The 18,351-nt window shown below is 35.4% G+C and overlaps 1 protein-coding gene across 1 annotated transcript in view; it reads left to right on the forward strand.

Moving 5' to 3' along the window:
* Positions 1–17,945, forward strand: part of LOC140788862 (kinesin-like protein KIN-UB) — a 30,072-nt gene extending 12,127 nt beyond the window's left edge. Inside the window, exons 9-19 of the mRNA XM_073138338.1 lie at positions 5,072–5,275; positions 7,997–8,143; positions 8,643–8,777; positions 8,881–9,012; positions 9,325–9,463; positions 9,639–9,731; positions 11,696–11,821; positions 11,968–12,093; positions 12,449–12,592; positions 17,106–17,234; positions 17,315–17,945. Coding sequence (XP_072994439.1) covers positions 5,072–5,275; positions 7,997–8,143; positions 8,643–8,777; positions 8,881–9,012; positions 9,325–9,463; positions 9,639–9,731; positions 11,696–11,821; positions 11,968–12,093; positions 12,449–12,592; positions 17,106–17,234; positions 17,315–17,475 — 1,536 coding nt within the window. The 3' untranslated portion in view covers positions 17,476–17,945. The remainder of the gene's footprint in view (positions 1–5,071; positions 5,276–7,996; positions 8,144–8,642; positions 8,778–8,880; positions 9,013–9,324; positions 9,464–9,638; positions 9,732–11,695; positions 11,822–11,967; positions 12,094–12,448; positions 12,593–17,105; positions 17,235–17,314) is intronic.
* The last annotated feature ends 406 nt before the right edge of the window (positions 17,946–18,351 follow it).

The following is an 18,351-nucleotide window of genomic DNA, read 5'->3' on the forward strand; positions in this document are numbered from 1 at the left end:
AAGAAAAAAAAAAAGGTAGTTTGGTAGAGTTTTAGGAAATGTGGGATTTGTTGGGATGTTGAGAAGAAAAATGAAATTTGGTAGGAAGTTTAGGGAAAGAAAGAATTTGTTGGGATTCTAACCTAAATTAAGAGCCAAAAATGGAAATTTCAAAAATTTCTAAATATTGAAAATTTGATGATTTTTTTTTTTGCTCACCTATGGCAAGGAAAAAGGTTGATTACTTGATTTAGGTGATGATGGACTATTGGATGATGCATGAACACTCCACGTTTGGTTGGATTTTGCTTCTCAATTCTGGAATGATGACTGATTCTTCTCGTTCCTCTACAATGGTGATCTTCTCATGCGATAATGATTTAACATTCGTGATGCAAGTGTTGAATGAAGGACAAGTGTAGAGCGACATAGAACTTGGAAGGCGGGCCATCTATATACAGTAGAATTGGTAATAAAAGTTGGGTAAGATGGGTAGCACGGAAAAATTAGTGGGCAATGGAGACAGAAAATATGGTTTGGAGAAAATTTGAATCCTAAAAAATCATTGCTCTGATACCAAAATAATGTGAAACAAATGGATCGTTAGGATTCTAGGAACGATGATAGTGAAAGAAAGAGAAAAAAGAATGGGGTTTCACACCTCCATTCTCAATTAGGATTTCACACCCAAAACTCACATTGGAGATCTCAAAAAAAATTTATTTCTTCATTAACCCCGATTGAGTAAACAGTTGGCCTATTTATAGACCTTACAAATGACAATAAGCAAATAACACCCTAAACAATTGCAAAAAAGTAAATATAACCTTAAACGCCATAAATAACAAATGTATAATAAAAATACATGACTTAAGACTAATTTTTTGAAGGAGGAACTGCATTGATACATGTGCCTGTGTAATATGTCAGTGATGTCCGCATCAATATCCTTTGTGAATAAAGTTGAAGTTGAATTCTCAATCTATTGTAAGGATGTAATTTTACATCTATGCAATTATATTTGCATCTTGTCCTTATGTTTCTGCTTTGCTCTATTCCATTTTACCTGAATCTTTGAGAAGAAGAGAAGTTATCTAATAGTCTGAAATTGTGGCTCATAGGTTGGGTTTGTTTAGGCAATATGTAGGATGGAATTAGTTTACCAATCCCTTCACATCCCATAGGAAGCTCTAACATAGAACAACAAACCTTGGGAGTCTACTATCTATTTGGTAGGTTACTAGGATGGGATACAATACAAAATCACCACTAGTTTACTAGTATGCTATCAAAAATGACTTTATCGAGATTTTGGTTATTTGCACACTTTATAAGCCTGTAAGAGTCATTTGAAAGAAAGTGACATAAGATAATGAACTAACATTGTTGCTTAGTAAGTAAAACCATTTTAAAAACCAAAGAAGCTATCACATAAGAGTAAGCAAATAATTTTTCGAATTGGGTATACAAATTGAAGATAACAATACATTTATTGTAATTAGAATCAATCCTTCTACAGTCATCATACAACTCAATCAGGTCACCGCAGTCAGTCCTACTGACTTATACTTTAATAGCAAGAAAAAGAATTCCAGTCTATCTTTAGAAAATCAACCTCTCACTAAAACTATTCTTAAAGAGATTTCATTCTTAACCAAAAAAATTGCAGAAAACATAAATTAAACTTCCCCATTTCTACATTTGGGAGTCTTTATTTTAAGCTTCCAATTTGATCAATGAAAAAACTTTACTAATGTCATCCAGAAGCCCCTACTACTTCTAGGTGCTCTAATACAATGTTAGAGATAATTCCACTTAGACCCCTTGAACTATCACCATTTTTTTAACTTTATTTTTATCATATACACCCTCTGATCCAAAAAGTTTTTTAGTTTAGATCTTTTTTTCTTAGTTCAAGGGGTATATATGGATATTTTTCTTAGTTTAAGGGGTTTATATGGGTAATAAAGAAGTTCAGGGAATGTATATGATTATATGTAAAATAGTGATAGTTCAAGGGGTCTAAGGGGTATTAGGGTATATACGGTTTCTTTTTTTCTTAGTTCAAGGGGGTATATATGAATATTTTTCTTAATTTAGGGTGTGTATGTGGATAATAAAAAAGTTCTTGGAGTGTATGTGTAAAATAATAATAGTTCAACTGTTCAAGGGGTCTAAGGGGAATTATCCCTACAATGTTACTAGCTAATTCTAGCTTAATTACACAAGGTATTATTCTTTCCTAATACATTCCCAACTCTTTCCTTTGAATTGTACACTTACCAATGTTGTGAAAAGCGTTTGCAATATATGGGTGGTCATGTGACCACATATATGGGTGGTCATCTCATAACATGCTTGGTTCTAACATACTGAAATTTCTCACTAATAATAATGCCATTTGTCTCAATTGGGTCTATACCATATAGATTCACATCAACGAGAGGTCATTTCGAGATCGCGTTCGAGTCTTTTCCTCATAGCTAATCCGGTTAGAGTTATCAGGAGATGTCACTATGTGATAAATATACCCTATCTCTTCTACTAACCGTTGAAAGAGATTAGAGTCACCTTATAAAGTCTTTCAATTTAACCTGGATTGTTTTCTAACCCCGCCAGAGTTACCTAAGAAAGTTATTGTAGTGATCTAAAATACGACTTTCCCTTAGACTTCTAAGTAAACTTTCACCACAAAAAGTCGCAAGCGATCTATACCGAGGCTGTTATCTAAGTCAATATCCAATATCAATTATATTTTTTCACTAATATTCATGAACATCAGGATTTGTTATTTTGCATATAGTATAACAATGCAATGCGTCTTATATTATGCACACAGAATTATCATATTAAATTTTCACGTAGAAATATGATGTTCAATTTGCACATAGAAAAATAGATGCTCATGTAACTAAATATAAAATACAAGATGGATAAAAACGTGAGTGAACCCACTCACCTGAGTCTAAATAAAACAATTGAAATCTCTAATCTCTAGTCTACGTGCTAAAAGTCACCACCTTTAATAATAAATAACAATAAAATTTTAAATTAAATAATATCAAGATTTCTAAAATTTAAAACTAAATAAATAGCTAAAATGGGTTGATTTAAACCCATTAGATTGTGCTGGGCTGTGGCTAGCTCGCAGTCCACACCAATCTATTAATCGGGCTGGGTCAAGGTCTAACTAAAACATAATGGACTGGGTTGCGGGTTAGCCCGTAGCCCTCCCTTCATTAAAGTAGTTTTAGTTAGGTCTTTGGATTCGAAATCCAAACCCGAACTCTCAAAAATAAATAAAAGGGTTGGCTCGGGTTTAACCCGAGCCCAACCAAAGCTTCTCCCCGTGATGATCGACGCGAGGAAGAGTAAAAGGAGGGAGACCATCGCCGTTCACAGTCCACCGGGCACACCCGAAGCTCCCTCACACTCACCACTTCGCAGACTACACGAGGTGGAGGAGAAGTCGTTGACAATGCCCAACGACCCCTTTCCTTTCGCCGAAGGTAACTCGAGCCACGAGGGCTCTTCCTGAAGGCGATCATGGCACGAGGCCCACAACACAAAGCTCCTGAGCATGAGCAGCAACGACCCGAAGCCGTCAGTCGGCCCAATTTGTCGAAGAAGCTGAAACACTAAAATTAGGTATTTTTATTTTAACTCATTAAACTTAAATTAAATTTGACGGGTGAGAGAGGGCTTATCGACGAGTCGCGTGGTGGTCTCCAATTGCTTTATTAGCGCGGTCCGATTCCACGGTGATGACTCTAAGAAAGAAGAAGAAGATGAAAAGAGAAAAGGAGGGCTCAGGTGGGTGGGTAAGAGAGGATTTAGGGTTTTTATATGTTAGATTTTAATTTAAATTTTAATCCAGGTTTTTATATGTCACTTTGTAAATATTTGCAATTAAGTACCTCATGATTGCTGAATTGTACTAAAACCCCAAATGGTTGTGTTTTGAATCATTTAGATATTAGGTACCTATTTGGGTAATCATACCTTTATCATGGAATGTTAAACAATTAGGTCAACTAATAAGATAGTTCTAATCGAGTCAGCTACTATATTGGAGTATAGATGTACCATGATTGAGGTAGATCTACAATGTAGATCTATGGTAAATGTACCTCAAGTTGTAGTTTATACTTATCTTATGCTAATGAACTTTAATGTAGTTCTTTACTTCTTTTGTTATATGATAGTCTTTATTTTGAATATCCCTAACCCCAAATATTGTTGCCACTTTAGTGGTTGAAAAATAGCAATCTATAAATATACTTTATAATTAGCATAGAGCTCTAATAAATAGAAAAAAGTGGAAAGGCGTGCCATGGTTGTCATGCTGTGTTATCTGGCCTTTGTGTTGGCAGCACACATGTCGTAGAGATCCCTTGTTGTCACAGGGCCTGCAATTGGCAAACAATCCTTGGATATTTACCTCTTTAAAGCCTAAGTGACACAAAAAACACAAAGAAAATCACTGTATGGATGAGAGATCAAACAATTATCTATTCAATATGAAGGTTCACCACAAGAGTAACAACAATTTTTTATATCAGAGTATTAGTCATAATTGCTTCAGATTGCGTTATTTTAATTTGAGTTTTGTTTTACTTGGGCCTGTTGATGTATTTTCATGCATTTCTTGTATTGTGTCTAAGGGATAGAAAACTTTCTATGATGTATCATAGCAGGATGTCCTAAATTCAAATTCTGCCAAGCCTATCTTTCATTTAAATATGAAACCTCTACTCATTTAATTCAAATTCACTTCTTTGGTTCTTTGGCATGTTAAGATGTCCTGAGCCTAGAAGCAAGGAGGAATGTTAAGAATATAAAAGATTAGAACTATCCTTCTCTAATAGCTTAAGCTTTTAAAGTACTTGGTTAGTTAATATAGCCATTTTGTATTTTGAGTGAAGGGACTAAAAAGTTTACCACATTACAATTCATACTACTTTTAGTAAGTCCTCTATTTTCTATATATCTTGATAATGGAGAAGAATCTTATAATATCTGGTCAAATGAGGTACAACTAATTCTTCTTTTATGAGTGCCTGAGTTCCTTTCCATGTTGTCATGCTTGTAGGCAATGAAGGTGGAGAACATGGTAAAATTGAAGGAGGAATTTGACTACAAAAGTTTGTGCAGGAGGCTTGATATTGAGTTAGATAAGTTGATCACAGAAAATGAGAGGCAAAGAAAAGTTTTTGAAGACGAGGTTGAAAGGATAAGAGCAGAAGCTCAAAGTTGCATTACAGAGGCTGAAAGAAACTATAGGAATTCTCTGGAGGTCTGGTTCTTTCTCTTGGCTAATAATCACATCTTTCATTCATCAAATTTGTCATGATTTACTTCACAACTATATGCTCTCCAAAATGTTATTGCTTTTTGCATTATGATAATTTGATTTATCCTTCTTTGGAGTATATTGTTTTATTACCTGTAAGTTATCTTCTGGACTTGCTGTAGCACCATTTTTCCTCATGTTTCCTTGAAATCTTGAATGACTTTTCCTTTATTCTTGGAGACTTATCTTTTGCTTGGATGTATTCATTGCATTTATGTTGCCAATTTGTTGGAGTGATGTTGGTAGTGGTTTGAGGAATTCTTTCTAAACTATTGCCTGCAATATTAATTGGAATAATGATAAATGTCTTGATAATGCACTTTTTGCTTTTCTGAGTAATGCGAAAATCCCCATATTTGAAATCTATATTGACGTACTTTGTCATGGGCCATATTATGAGGTGGTGTTCTCTTCGACCTTTTGATTTGTTGATGCCATAGAGATTAGGACATGTTCTCTTGATGCCATCATATTTCACCTTAATCCAGATTCTTTTCATGTCCAGAGGATGCTTATACTCAGTTCAAAGAGCCAAAATTGTCTGTAAGTTAGATAACTCTACCTGCCAAATGACCTTATCTATTCCATGATGGCTTCCTCTATTGCTTGCTTTCACGATCGTCAATATGTGGTGTCCTTTTCTAGAGGATTGCTGAATTTGACTGCCATTCTTAAGAACAACCCAATCTTATAACTTCTCAGTGCCTTCTCAAGTCTTTGTTGTGTCTAACCAATTATATATTGTCATGCAGATGAGTCAATTGTTGATATTAGTGATAATTGCTGTAGGTTGTATATGATATAAATGAATGGATATTAAGTGCAAAAGTTAGAAATGTTCTAAGCTTAATTCTAGTAATGATGGTTTCAGTTTTAATGATTGTGTTGACTTTGGAAGAAATAATATCTCTCTAAGAGTTAGTTGTAGAAGAATTTGTTCCAAGTCAATCTTATTATCTGTTGGTAGTCTGGAAAAGAATAAATTAATTCTGTATGCAGGATGAGCTCTGAGATTGCCAAATTGATGTATGGCACTTTTGAATTTAAGGTAGAACATGCTTTACAATCTTCTAAAATCTCTTATTGGCCTTGATTGAAAACATAATTTTTGTGTTACTACTTTTAGGAAATGAATGGATTGATAACATAGTACTGGTGCTCCATCAGACTCCTGTTTTGAGATTTTTACGAGAAAGTGTAAAACATCTATTGAACAAGACAATTTTGTTCCTACCAAACTAATATGCCCTCTTTTGACTGGAATTTCTGATCTGATATGATCAGGGATTTGATATGTTCTGATTATTTCTATGTCCTTGTTTGAACTATGTTGTGTCATTTTATTTTAGCTGCTAGTCTTAATAGGTCAGGATCTAATATTTGGCAATTTGCATTTGATATTAGCTTCAAGGTAGCTGCACTGTCCTACTTTTTTTGGAACTATAGTTGACAATGCTTCAAAATTTTCTCACAGCTCATATAGGTCAGGTTTGAATTACAAAAAATTGCTTTCTGAATAATTAGAATTTAGGAGATAAAATGGTTGTATAGATTACTCATATATGAGCCATTATTCTCAAGTAATTCCCATCAATAATAAGGTACTTGTTGTCAGATTTTATGGGCTGTTCTCACTATGAGTGGCAACTTCACTTTTGCCATGGAAGTTTTCTGTTAACCATCATCAGGCACATTTGTGAAGAAGGGAAAAGAGACTAACTAATTTCTTCCTTTATCTTCTTTTACAACCTGGTGCAAAGTGGAAGGGGTGAGAGAGAGTTGCTACATGGCACGTTCACTGGCTTCCTGCCTGCCTGGTGCTGCTGACATTGATCTACATGAAATGGCATTACCATTCTTGGTTTCTTCCTTGGAACTATGATGGTTTGCTTGTGAGGTCTGGGATTAATCTATGGGTTTGCTTTGTACAGTAAACAATAGATTATTTTCTCCCACATATACCAATAAAGTGATCTAAATTTAGAATTTCCTACATTTTGTTGAAATGATTACTGGTTTTCTGTTGGAGAAGTTTCTCATATGCTGTATAAGATCATAATCTAGTTATGTTTTTCCTCCTTTTCTTTTGTGAAGTTCATTCTTAAGTCTTAACTACAACACCTACTACCGTTCATAATGACTTCTTAACTACAACACCTACTACCATTCATAATGTGCTGCGGCACTCGTCGGCCATGCCATAAAAGTAGAGGCTCTACCAACCCCAACCCCAAGAGAGAGAGAGAGAGAGGACCAGCCGAAACTTAATTTAGATCCGCAAAGCGGATTGTTTTTACTGACCCGATCCGGCCTTTGTCATCTTCTTCCTCCTCTGGCTAGGGCATGAGAGGGTGAGGAAGATGGCAATGGCGAGGGCAATGGCAACAACGAGCTGTTAAGGTGACGGCAAATGGAGAACCGCAACAACTTGGGTTGCTGCTAGGAGGTGAGAAGAGGGGTGTCGTGCCACACCCCTCATGCCACCCAGAATGCTGTTGGCTCGGCCATTATTGTGAATTTTGAGGAACCATCTTATGTAAATCTTATCAGCAAATTTATATCAGTTTTAATGTTATACTCTGCCCATCATATTATGGTCCATCCTTAAAGTACATTTTTTGCTGACATTTTTGCATTATTGTTCTTTTCTTTTCTTTCATCTAGAATGAGAGGTTAAAGTACCAACAAGATTATATGGATTCAATTAAGAAGCTTGAGGAGAAGTGGATGGTGAGCCAACAATCCAATGGCAATGATAAGCCTAGATCTGAGCACAATTGCCAATGTTTGGAGAAAGCATGCAGTGATGAGGTACTTATTGACCACCCTCTCGTAATTGTGCCAAAGAAATATGTACAATAGGTACTTTCGGTGAATTATGTCGATCCACATTTTATATTCTCTCCCACTGTCCCACATCTTTACATGAGATTAAACTAAACATAAATAAAGGTGTCCATGGCTCCATGCCCAATAATCACTCCCAATATTTGAGTATAACCAAGTTGGTTGTCTGAACTTGTCCTTTTAAGTTCTTGATAACAATTTTTAAATCCATTGTGAATTATGATAGTATTCCGCTAGCCTTAAAATTGCACAATATCTCAATGAAGCTTCAAGTTGTGGTCCGCTCTATATCTAATAGGAAAGGATTTGCATGATGATGTCGATAATTGCGTCTCGCTTATAGCTACTTGATCAATGCAATTTGCAAAGAATCCATTTACAAGGATTCATGATTTTTATCTGATAAGTGCATGTTTTCTCATTTTTGTCCTCAATATGTTGATTATCATTCTGTGTTGCATAGGTTCCAAGTGCATCTGCCTCAGATGAACTCATTGAAGTAAGAAAACTACTCCAGAATGAAAAGATCTTGCGAGAATCCACTGAAGATGAGGTTAATGACCTCAAAAATCAAATATTGCACTGGAAAAAGTTGGAGGTATGATCAACAAGCAATACTTTCTGTTGGATTAATATAATCACCTCATACCAAGACTTTGACTGTCTTTATAGCATATTGCTCTGCACTTCCATTTTGTCAGGCAGCTGGAAATGCTGAGATCGTAAAGCTCCACAAGATGCTAGAAAATGAAGCCAATCAGAAAGATAAGCTAGAAGAAGAGATAGCAGGTTTGAAGAGTCAGTTGTTGCAGTTGAGTGTTGAGGCTGATGAGGTAGGTTCAGTGATTATGTGTTGCTATCTACTCCATTAACCATGTCTGTGAACATCCATTTTTCCTTTGGTATGGTACTAAATGCACAAATCAGTTTGTCCTTCATATGATGTATGATGTCAATTTAATAGAACAATGTTCATTTTCCTGATTTTTTTCGTTCAAGCAAATATCATGTTTTCTTGGGCATGCTTGTAATCATTCTTATGGTTCATACTTTCATATATCTGCATTACTTATTATTGATGTGTCTTGTTCTATAATAAATTTATGTGATCATAGCATAACAATAATTTTTTGAATCTCTGTTAGACGCGGAGGAGCCTTGATAGAGGCGGGTCTGGAAAAATCTTTCCTGGATTAGACTCCCTTCTGTCTCAAGCTAAGAATTCACAGCTTAGAGAGCAAGGAAATGGACCTAAGGCACCCATTGCTAAACTTTTTGAGCAAGGTACTTGAGTGAATTTTTACTGTGTTCCTCGAGAACTTAATTATTTTCTGGAAAGTGCAATCTATTTACTATTCTATATATTGCTGTGAGAGACAGAAACAATCAAGCCTTTAGACTGAGCTATTAGAACCAACCATATAAATGTATTTTCATTGAGTGGTCCTTTAATATGCAGTGGGGTTGCAGAAGATATTGTCATTGCTTGAATCAGAGGATGCTGATGTTCGTGTTCATGCAGTAAAAGTGGTTGCAAATTTAGCAGCTGAAGGTGTGTTTGACATTGTTCATACTCAATTCAAAATTCTGGTTTCCTTTATTCAAACAGTTGAAAGAACTTCTATGTGATATATACTATATGATTGACTGGCTTCCAAGTGTACTTTCTAGTATTCAGTTCCATTTGTAAGGGAGTCTTTCACGAAATTGAATATATTATACAAGCATGCAGTAGTTACCAAATGAACTACAAAGCCACAATAATGATTTTCTTCTCATGCTTTTTTTTTTTTTTTTCTGTGATGCATTTATGAACCTCCAGAATACCAATTTGAAGGTATTGATGGTTACTGCTAATATTTAACTCATTATTTTATAGGCGGATCTGGCCAAATGTATCTAAGTATATCAGTATTCCCACAGAATTTGAAGATTCTAAGGCCTCAATTGCTAACTTGCTGATTCAATAGCATTGTTTCTAGCCGTTTGTGGACTAGTATTAGATACTTGCTTTTGTATCCGATTTTTTCACAGTAAAAATAGAAAACAAATAGTCCTAGATTTGGGATACCCCTTGGATATATTCGAGGGTTCAGACTTCAACGGTACGTTAAAATAAAGATTTCCTACAAGGTCAAGATGGTTCTGTGTTTAAAAGTAAACTCTAAATGCTAATTTATTGAGCATGATATATGAATGTGATGGAAACCCAAATTTAAACTTCATGAAATAACTGATTCAATGTTTCTTTTCATTCTTCCTCCTATTATGCTTCTATGAATGCACAGTGAAAGCTAAGCGCTTGCTCGAGGACAGCCTGACACAGATTGATACAATATCTGAAATCTATCAAGTTTGGTGAAAGGAATATCAATCCTCATGGTTCCATGGCATATAAAGAATGAGGATAAAGAAAAAAGGATTTGATGTGCTAAAATCTAGAGGTCATGTGCTTGAGCACAAACTATAAGAGATATTACAAGAATGAACTTGCAAGGCACAAGAGAGATAATAGAATTGATTTTCTCATGTTGTCTATTCATCTCAACTTCAGATCCCTTTGTATATATGTACAAATAGTAACTCAAAGGGTGTGGGTTACAACCATAATAAGTTGTCTTAAGAGTTAATGGTCAACCCAACCATAGTAGGGTGACCTAAGGGGTCAACGTTACCTGCATTGTGTATCAAGAGGTGAGTTGTCAATGGGTGGGAGTTAAAGAGTGATGATCATCCGCCCTATGCACATTATGCCATGTGTCATATTTAAAACACTCACCCCTGGATGGCAAGTACATGGAATATGTCTTGCTAAGAAACTTGCTAAGAGAAATCTTGTGAGATAAAAACTTCATGAAGGAAAACAAGTGCACATAATTCTTGTGTAGGTTATAATGGTCATGAGTACAATCCGGTTGCCTCATTGAAAGCCTTGCTGAGAAAACCTAGTGGGAGAACTTAGTAATGAAGAAAGAGTGCAAGAATCAAATGTCACTTACTCCCTCTTTAGCACGTAAATACTTCAGTTGTTCAGCATATATAAAATCATCAAGACAACACATTTCCAATGTTGTGCACTAGTTTTGTAAATGTCATCGTTGGCAGACTTGGTACATAAGTCTGCTAAGTTGTCACTTGAAAATATTTGCTGAACATCAGTATCAATAATATTGCCATTCTTATGGAGCTCATCTGTATCAAGGACTGTAGGTGTAAACTTTCTTCATGAATGCAAGTATCTCAAAGTGATTTGAAAGTTGACTTTAAGTTGTCAATGAAAGATACCGTATTTCACTTCCGAATTGGCTCATCTAGGAAATAGATAGAACTGCATCTTTTACAATTTTAGAAGCTAAAATGATTAAAACCAACTAATAGTGATCTTAACCTCTTCAAGAATTGCATTTATTAGGATCCTTGTATCATACTCTGTATCATGTCTCATTTTTTTCATGGTGTCATCTATTCATTATAACTTTTCTTTTATCAGTACATTTAACATGACCTTTTCTTCAGAAGCAAATCAGGAAAAGATTGTAGAGGCTGGTGGCCTCACTTCATTGCTGATGCTTCTAAGAAACTCAGAGGATGAAACTATACGTAGAGTAGCAGCAGGAGCAATTGCTAACCTTGCAATGAATGGTATGTGAGTACTGCCAGTTGATTATGACAGTATCCAACAGCTTTTTAATTGAAGAACTTGCTTTCAAATTCTGACTTGTAGAAGTCTATCTTGACAGTTTTGTTTACATACTAATATTTCCTCTCTTAACTTTCTCTCTTAGCAGAAACCAATCAAGAGCTAATCATGGCTCAAGGAGGTATTAGTTTATTGTCCATGACTGCAGCTGATGCTGAGGACCCTCAAACTCTACGGATGGTTGCTGGAGCCATTGCTAATCTTTGTGGCAACGGTAACTCTTCCTACATTTTTTTGCAATTTCAAATGATGCTGCAAATTGTGTATTTTAGTTGCTTCCAGTGATTCCTGATTGCTATATTGAAATTGAACTACCATACAAAAATGAGATTACAAATGCTGCAAGAAGATCTGCACTTTCTTGAGAGTTCATAGAATTTGGTAATAGAGGACAGTGAAAAATGCTGTAAGCTTATCAGTGTGTTATTTGATTATTTCCAATAAACTATCTGTTAGAATACCACTGATCTTTCTTCCAAAAATATGTGATGCAGATGCAATTGCGTTAAGGAAGTAGCATTTTTTAGCCTACATATTTGCTAAATTGCCTTTTCTTATTTTTTTCACAGATAAGCTACAAGCCAGGCTGAGAGGAGAAGGTGGCATTAAAGCTCTGCTAGGGATGGTTAAGTGCGGGCACCCTGATGTTCTTGCCCAAGTTGCACGGGGAATTGCAAACTTTGCAAAATGCGAGTCTAGATCTGCTACTCAAGGTAATGATATCTAACTGTTCTGACCTACGTCTTTACCATTTGGCATTGTGTTTTTATTTGGTATCTTATATTTTATTTATGTGATATAAAAAAGCTCATGAATAGTCTGGAGATGCTACTCCAAGGTTAAATTGATGCATATTATTTCTTACAATTTTTATCTGGAGGTAGGTGTTATGTAGAATTACATAGTGAGGCATCTTTTTCTGCAGGGCATTTGAATTGTTATGAAAAAAAAAGTATGTACATGGATTCCATATGATTGAACCTATAAAGTGTATTAGGACTTGGGAGTGGATTTTTCAGTAGACAGTAGCATTGGATTTGGTGAAAAATATAAAGATATTAGTGTTGTGGATGCAGAAATGAATTGGGGTTTTTGATTATGGCAGGTAAAGAAAATAAGAGACCATGATTACAGAGAAAAATTAAGTTACATTTACTTTTAGGCTAAATTACACCCAAATGTCATGAATTATCACCTAGCGTCACTTGTGCTTCTTAAAGTGAAAAGCTGACACTAAGATTCCCCTAGATCATGGATTGCTATGCCGGCTGACACTGTGCTGATGTAGGCTAGGCTAGCACATGGCTCAGTGAGTGCTGACGAACACTCCTCCGAAAGGCTTTAAAGCCTTCTGATGAGTGAGAAAAAAACTTGCCTAGGGTTTTTGCAGTAACCCAAAGAAGTCAGAGGAGATGGAATCCCATCAAGACATTCCTTAGTTGGGTGGAGAAGCTGGAGAAGTTGACCGGCTTGCGACTGCGGCCTCCATGCTAGGGTTTTCTTTTTTTTTTTCTTATTATGAATCACATGGAGAAGATGATGGAAGATAAGTTAGATGTAGCGGTACATTGTTGATGGAAAAGTTGATTTTACAAGATTTCCCATTGTACTTGTGCATATTTGGATTACAAGAGAAGGGAGAGGTTGATAAAGATTGGGGGAGATTGACAAGAAGACATACTGGAAGCAATATCACATGAAGCTTGTGAACGAGAGAGCATATGGAGTGAAGGGGAGCGGTAGAGAGGTTCACAAAGAGGAGGGAGAGAGGTTAAGAGAGTTTGAGAGGAAGGAGAGTAATGGAAAACTGGACAGCATATAACAATGGAGGTTGCTATTAGAAGGGGAAATTTTGAGGGGAGAGAGGATTCACATGCTGATTTCGATGGAAAAACAAACGATAGGTAAATGGAGGTTATTTTGAAATGTTTGATAATCTAGGGCAATGATTGCCAGGCTGGCACATTGCACAGTCATCACAGAAAATAAGATATTGGTTTGGAACCATTCACCGCCATCCCTCCATCTGAAATCACCACAGCTGCTGCCTCTACACTAGGATTTTCGAAGGGAAGAGGTGTGGATCATGGATAACAGGATAAGGGAAGAAGATAATCATTAAAGTGATAGCTTATTGGAACCTCATTTAAGTGATAAAGAATGTAGATTCTGTTTTTAAGTGATTATGGATCTTAACTTATCTTAAAAATTACGATAGTTTAGGGGTCTTAATATCTTCCTTTTTATTTAGGAGTTATAAAGGATACTTGGAGTAAAAATTACGTATGTTTTTACCAGATAGTTCTCATTAGTGGTATCTTTCATTTTGAGTATAAATGATACACACTTTTGTTACGGACCAGATAAAAATTATAAAAATTTAGATGGTGATAGCCTTACGAGATAGAGTTCTAATGGCTTTAGTTTCACGTCAATTATTTAGATGAAAAGATATAATTAAATCAGTAGAGCAAGGTCAAAATGGGGCAGAACGGTAAATATCCAATGTTGCGGTGGTCGTTGGAGGGTGGCGGACGGCCAAGGGTGGTGGTGGATGGCTGTATAGTAGGGTGGCTACTAGAGGAAGGTGGTGGCTAGGGTTTGGGTGCTTGGAAGGGTTCTACGGTCTACTCCTATGAAGATAAAGCTGATTTAATTGTTGCGATAAAAATGGTAAATGTGATAATTAAAATAAAATAGACTCAATTAATTTTCAATGCTTGGATGTACTTGGATACTAGGATGGATAAAAGCCCAACCTCTCTATATATAAAGGTCGAGTACAATGAGTCCTGCTTGGACTTAGAGGTGTAAATAAGTCGAGCTTGATTGAGCCTGGCTCTGATCAAGCTTGGATTGAAATTAATTTTGAGCCTGGCTCTTTGATCAAGCTTGAATTGAAATAATTTCAATTGGAGCCAATTTCGAGCTTATTTCGAACTCGAGCCGAGCTCGAGCTTAAAAGAGCTGCTCAATTAGCAATTTCAAGCCTTATCAATTCAAGCCATTTTCGAGCCTGAGCAAGCTTGAAATAAAACCTAATTCAACTATAAAGATATAAATATTATCAAAATATAAATTACAAGCAATAAAGATAATTGTGTTAGAAAACTACAAGCAATCCAAATATATATATATATTAATAATTATATATATATGTATATATATATTTTCGAGCCTTATTGAGCCGACTCGATTGAGCTGGCTTCAGGATCAAGCTTGGCTTAGATTTAATTTCAAGCCTAGCTTTAAGATCAAGCTCGGCTCAGTCTTTTCTCAAGCGGAGCTTGATTGAGCCTTATCGGCTGAGCTCAAGTCGGCTCAATTATTTTGACAGCCCTACTCGAACTTAGCCCTAAAGGCTTATACGACTCATACTAGGACTTATCTTAGAGGCTTACATGACTTAATTGAATTTGCTTTAGTGATTTACATAATTTAATTGAACTTGCCTTAGTGGCTTACATGACTTAACTAGATTTGTCTTAAGAGCTTATATAAGCATGAATCAATTAAAATAGAAATAGGTTTGATCCATCGAGCTCAATGTTCTTATGATTGATCCGATCTGACCCGGATCGCATCAACTTTTATATTTATGTGCAATAGACAATATTATATGAAAGGGTTGTTTTCTAGACAATTTCATAATTTTGAATCATGCTATATATATTATTCTGTTGTAGAAGTCTTAAAGATTTGCTTGTTAGGATTTCCCCAGAAGTCATCTCTGCATGCGCACAAAGTGTGCAGGCAGCAGTTTCTTTCTTCCTTCCTCTTTTATTTTATCTTATTCTTTTATTGAGAAAACCATTTGATGGGAATGGGGGATTTGGCTGACCCTCACTTGAGTTGATAGAGATAAAACTGTATAAGAATATAAGATATAGCTTATCAAGAAACCAATAAAAGGCTGGAGGTTAAATATACCTTATTACAGCGGACATGATTTAAATGGCTGGAGTTTTTTTCTATTTAATTGACAAGGTAGGCCTGGCATGATTTGAATTTATCTCCTATTATGATACCATATTAACTCATCAACCATTTTAAAAGTTTTAAGTTAGAAAAAATAAGGCTTTTAGTGGGAAGAAACAATTTATCTTAACAACAAAGGATGATCAACAAAGTTGTGTTCTTGTTAGTGCATTGGTGGAGCAAATTGCTTAGATGTCATCTCTTGCTTCATGTGTTGAAAGTTCTTTAAAAATGAAATCATTGGAGGATCTTTTTTATGGGCTAGACAATATGACTTGACAGATGAAAAGGAGGAGAATAGGGTTACAAACACTATGCTTTATTCACTCTTTCTATATCTTCCTTTGAGTCTCTTTTTGTAGCCTACTTATTTGTAATCTAGTAGGAAACAGATGAAGAGTCTTAATCAGAAGTGTTTACCTTAATTAGGAAACATTTAAACCTCAATTCGACAAATTAGGAGTCCAAAAGAAAGTAATTGTTTGAGTTTGGTTCTACTTTCATTCCTGTTCTACTTGTGACCTAACTTGCATACTCATCATTGGGAATAATCCTCATACCTGCACTAGCTCAAACTACTAGATCGCTCACCAAGTGGACCAAACTAAACTAAATTTGAATCAAATCGACCTAAAACAAACTAATAAGCTGATAACTAATCAAACTTTGTTGTAGTTGGGTCCATAAATCCATTTAATGATACAGGGACAGAGAATTTGCTCTAACTAGAGCCTTGCATGTTCTCAATTCATTTAATTCCATAAGCTTCTATTCTTAGCTAAGTGAATCTTAACTCCTAAGTCCTAATTATTCTTTCATAAGACATCCCTTACTTGAAATGTCACCTGCATATTATCCATTGAAATTTGTTTAGGAGCACAAAAGTTGCTACAGCCTCCCATTTAAGTAACTCATCCTTGACCTCTCTTATAATGGTCTGTTCGCTTAATTTGCAATGTAAGGATCATTTAAGCGTCTTAATGCTTATGGCAATAGATGCTTATTCAGATTTGGATAGCTCCCTTCGATAGAACAATGTTTCACTAGATGGACATTCTTGTTGACAACCTTTGATGAGTTGATTGCTCAGTTTACTTTTGGTGGAAAGATTTAATGATGACAACAATAATGACACCATTTTAAGCTACTTTTTATTGGTAATATTGCTGGTAATATTGCTAGTTAACTTAAAATGGTCTTGCAAACATCTTGATGTAAAATATGTCATCTCTGGAATGATTGATGCAGGACATAAGGTCCAGAAATCTCTTTTAATTGATGATGGCGCACTTCCTTGGATTGTAAAAAATGCCAATAATGAAGCTTCACCAATTAGACGTCACATTGAGCTTGCCTTGTGTCATTTGGCACAACATGGTAAGTTCGCTTTATCTCTGGATCTAGCTATTGGAAATTTTACATGTTTTTGGTTTCATAATCTCAATTATTACTTGCAGAGGTAAATGCAGATGATATGATTAGTGAGGGAGCCTTGTGGGAACTTGTTCGGATTTCACGCGATTGTTCTCGAGAAGATATTAGGATGCTGGCCTACCGTACACTGTCTTCTAGTCCCACTCTTCAAGCAGAGTTGAGAAGATTACGGATAGAGTATTGAAGAACCGAGTTTTAATTTTTAGGTGGTGGCACTTTGCAAAGAATTAGTGATTGAATGTACCAAGGCTTTGCCTGACCAGCTTAGCGTGTCAGTTGTTTGGGTCTACTTGATCTTATGAGGGCGCAAGTATTTATTAATTTTCAGAATCATTCAGTGAAGACAACTCATTGATTTATAACCCCTAAAATGGAGAGAGACAGAGAGACAGAGACAGAGAGAGAACAGAGTTTCTCAATTCTTTTGTTGAAGCTGATAATCTCCATATGAGATTGTCAGCTGCCTCCGTGTAATCGTATATGTGAATATTGTAAAGGTGAGGATGTTTATTATTTTATAGTTTGCAATCAAAGAGCTTGCAGGTCACTGGAAACTGAATTATTCTACTCCATGTTGATAACCACTGGCCTGCCTAATATGCTTGTATAAATAAATCAGTTACCATGCAATAATGATATGCCAAACTTATGTCATACGAAGTGATTTTGACATAATTATAGACGGGACGAGAAGATGTTCTGTGGAATTTCATTTTGGAGACTCTTCCTTTTTCCTTCTTTGTTTCTTGTTTTCTTAGTCTCTTCTTACTAGAAGTTTCCATAAAAATATTAGACTGAGTATTTCTTTTTTATAGGCTCCACTTATTTTAGCCCTTTTTTTTATGAAAATCCCATAGGCTCTTAAATTGGCAATTCAATTTATGTAACTTGTGTTTACTCGTGAAATAAGGGTGAAATAAGTATAACTACTTTAATTTTTAATATAAGAAGAAAAAAAAAGTTAATATTAGTATAAGCTATTCTAATATTTAGTATAATAATTATATTTGATGTGATATAAAATATATTAAAATATCCTTGAGTATATATAAAATAATAG

The sequence above is a fragment of the Typha latifolia genome, chromosome 5, assembly GCF_019914945.1.
Source record: "Typha latifolia isolate L0001 chromosome 5, TyphaL0001v2, whole genome shotgun sequence".
Taxonomy (NCBI): Eukaryota; Viridiplantae; Streptophyta; class Magnoliopsida; order Poales; family Typhaceae; genus Typha; species Typha latifolia.